The sequence below is a fragment of the Haplochromis burtoni genome, unplaced genomic scaffold (genome assembly GCF_018398535.1).
Source record: "Haplochromis burtoni strain Fernald_Lab_line unplaced genomic scaffold, NCSU_Asbu1 Contig_1470, whole genome shotgun sequence".
Lineage (NCBI taxonomy): Eukaryota > Metazoa > Chordata > Actinopteri > Cichliformes > Cichlidae > Haplochromis > Haplochromis burtoni.
The window spans coordinates 3,492-5,674 of NW_024583831.1; the positions used below are offsets into that span (position 1 = coordinate 3,492).

The following is a 2,183-nucleotide window of genomic DNA, read 5'->3' on the forward strand; positions in this document are numbered from 1 at the left end:
ACATTTTAGGACTAAAAGACAGAAGGAAGAAAGTGAAAGTGACTGTGCGAGGGGTTGAAGTCATGAAGTCAAGTGGAGGCCGCTGACTGCTGTTACTTTCTGCTGTACAGGTTCAACAGGGACTCACAGTCAGCCTGCTAGAACATTTGGATGAAGAGAAAAAGGAGGAAAAAGACTTTGAGGGACAAATCCAATAAGATCAGCATGTTTTGAATGTGGGAATACAACAGTTTCCTCCACCATGACACACACTGGAGCCTCTTTTTGCTCACAGCTTCACTGTTTGTCTCAAAGTTCAGTTTGGAGGCCAAAATTGTTGCAACACATTTGTAAGTTTGCACTAATTTCACTGTGTGACCCTTAATGGATGTAATGAAAGAATCAGTCAGTGAAATATGAAGCTGTGCTGTAAGTTTGGAGGAGAAAAGTGTCTGAGTGAACACATGAATACAGAGCACTGACTGACACGTACACACTCCTTTAATGAGTCGCACACATTTTTGTGACTTCATGAAATGTCAAAAATGACACAACACACAACAAGCTGCGAGCACATTATTGTGTGTTTGCTGTTTGTGTGCTTTGTTTGCTGTTATGATAGCAGGCATACAGCCATGTTCTCAATGTCTCAGCTATCATTGATTATTGCTGCTCTTCCTCTTCTATTAGGCACTTCAACTCAATGAATGACACACAGAAAGATTTCATGACTGTGTTCTTCAAAATAAGGAGAATATGTTATCTGCATCTGAATGACTCGTGTTGCCTTGTTTCTACTTTGTTTGCATATTTCTGCTTGTTGGAAAGGATTTTCTGAATCATTCAGTAGTTTTTGTAATAATAACGACATTTAGCAAGACTTCAAAATGATTCTCCAACATTTGCTGTTCAGACTTGATCTGTTCTTACGTGTGTGATATCCAGAATGAAAAACTCAGCTCAGGTAATAAAATGGGAGCTGAGCAGACTGCAGGGGCTTCATGGTCTCTCCTTTGAGTCCATTAAAGTTCATTTGTCAGCTGTGAGTTGAGGATTTGAGCTGTTTCTCTCACAGGTGAAGAACACAGATCCTTCCTGGAATCATTCTTGAAGCAGAGTTCATGCTTGTAACTGTCATTGTGTTATTAAAGTGAAAAGCCACAGCTAACGGTGTGGAGGCTGCAGAGCAGAAACCCACACAGCCCGTCTGCTGCAGGAGAGCAAGTTTGGATACAGTCAGTTTGTGCTTCACTCACACGGGTTGTTGTTGATCACACAATGAAAGTAGAATCAAACTCTTCATCTTCAAATCTTTATTGTTCACACAAACACAACTACACTGTTTGACATTTGAAAATCAAACAAAAACTTGTGATAAAAATATTCCTGATGGTTTTTGTTACTACAATAAAAGTCACAATAAGTACAAAAAGAATTCTAACTCAGAGCAACAATACATGTAAAGATGTATTTATTTCAGATGATCTTCTAACTGTTGAAGAAAAAGGCAAAATAAGCACAACACATCATAACTAACATTTGTGATCAAAGTGATGAATGAGATGAATTGATGAGATGTGATGGTGAGAAAAGGCGAGCAGGAAACAGTCAGTCAGCATGTGTGCAGTTGGTGGACGCTCCCTTGTTTGTGAGCATCATCAGCAGAGAGAGTCCACAGCAGTACACCAGACTCTTCACTATCAGCACTGTGTACAGCAGGCAGAGCAGCTTCACCCTGCACTGAGACTGGAAGGACACTGAAGGACAGACAGACACAAAGAGACAGACAGACAGTCGGGTTATTCCTCTCAGATCAAGGAGAAAAAGTCCAAATAGAAACAGTCACAGCTTCTTCTTCAAGTGGATGAATTGATGTAGTGTTTGTGTCCACTTGGGGGCAGAAGAACTCCACAAGCAGCTAACAAACTGATCTCTGACATATTATGGTCTGTCTGCTGTTTGGTGCTGAGCAGCTAGTGTACAGTGGCTTTATCAGAGCTTGTTGGATGAAGATTTGATCAATTAGTGCAACTTTAAGAGCCTAAACTTGTTCCAGCTCCCTCATTGGACATTGGAGCTGTCCATGCAGAGAGGCAGCAGGTGATCTTACAGTCAGCTGGCTGCAGAGCTGGCAGGTCTGCTGGCTCTCTCTCTGGAGGACAGGAGGCTGCTGGAGCTGGAAGCTCTGAAACAGAAAAGGAGTC

The 2,183-nt window shown here is 41.6% G+C and overlaps 1 protein-coding gene across 1 annotated transcript in view; it reads right to left on the reverse strand.

Moving 5' to 3' along the window:
* Positions 1–546: 546 nt before the first annotated feature.
* The window catches only part of LOC121813317, a gene marked incomplete at its 5' end in the record, with an annotated part of 38,237 nt that continues 36,600 nt past the window's right edge, over positions 547–2,183 (reverse strand). The window contains 2 exons of the mRNA XM_042217012.1: positions 547–1,736; positions 2,090–2,164. Of these exons, the coding sequence (XP_042072946.1) occupies positions 1,588–1,736; positions 2,090–2,164 (224 nt within the window). The remainder of the gene's footprint in view (positions 1,737–2,089; positions 2,165–2,183) is intronic.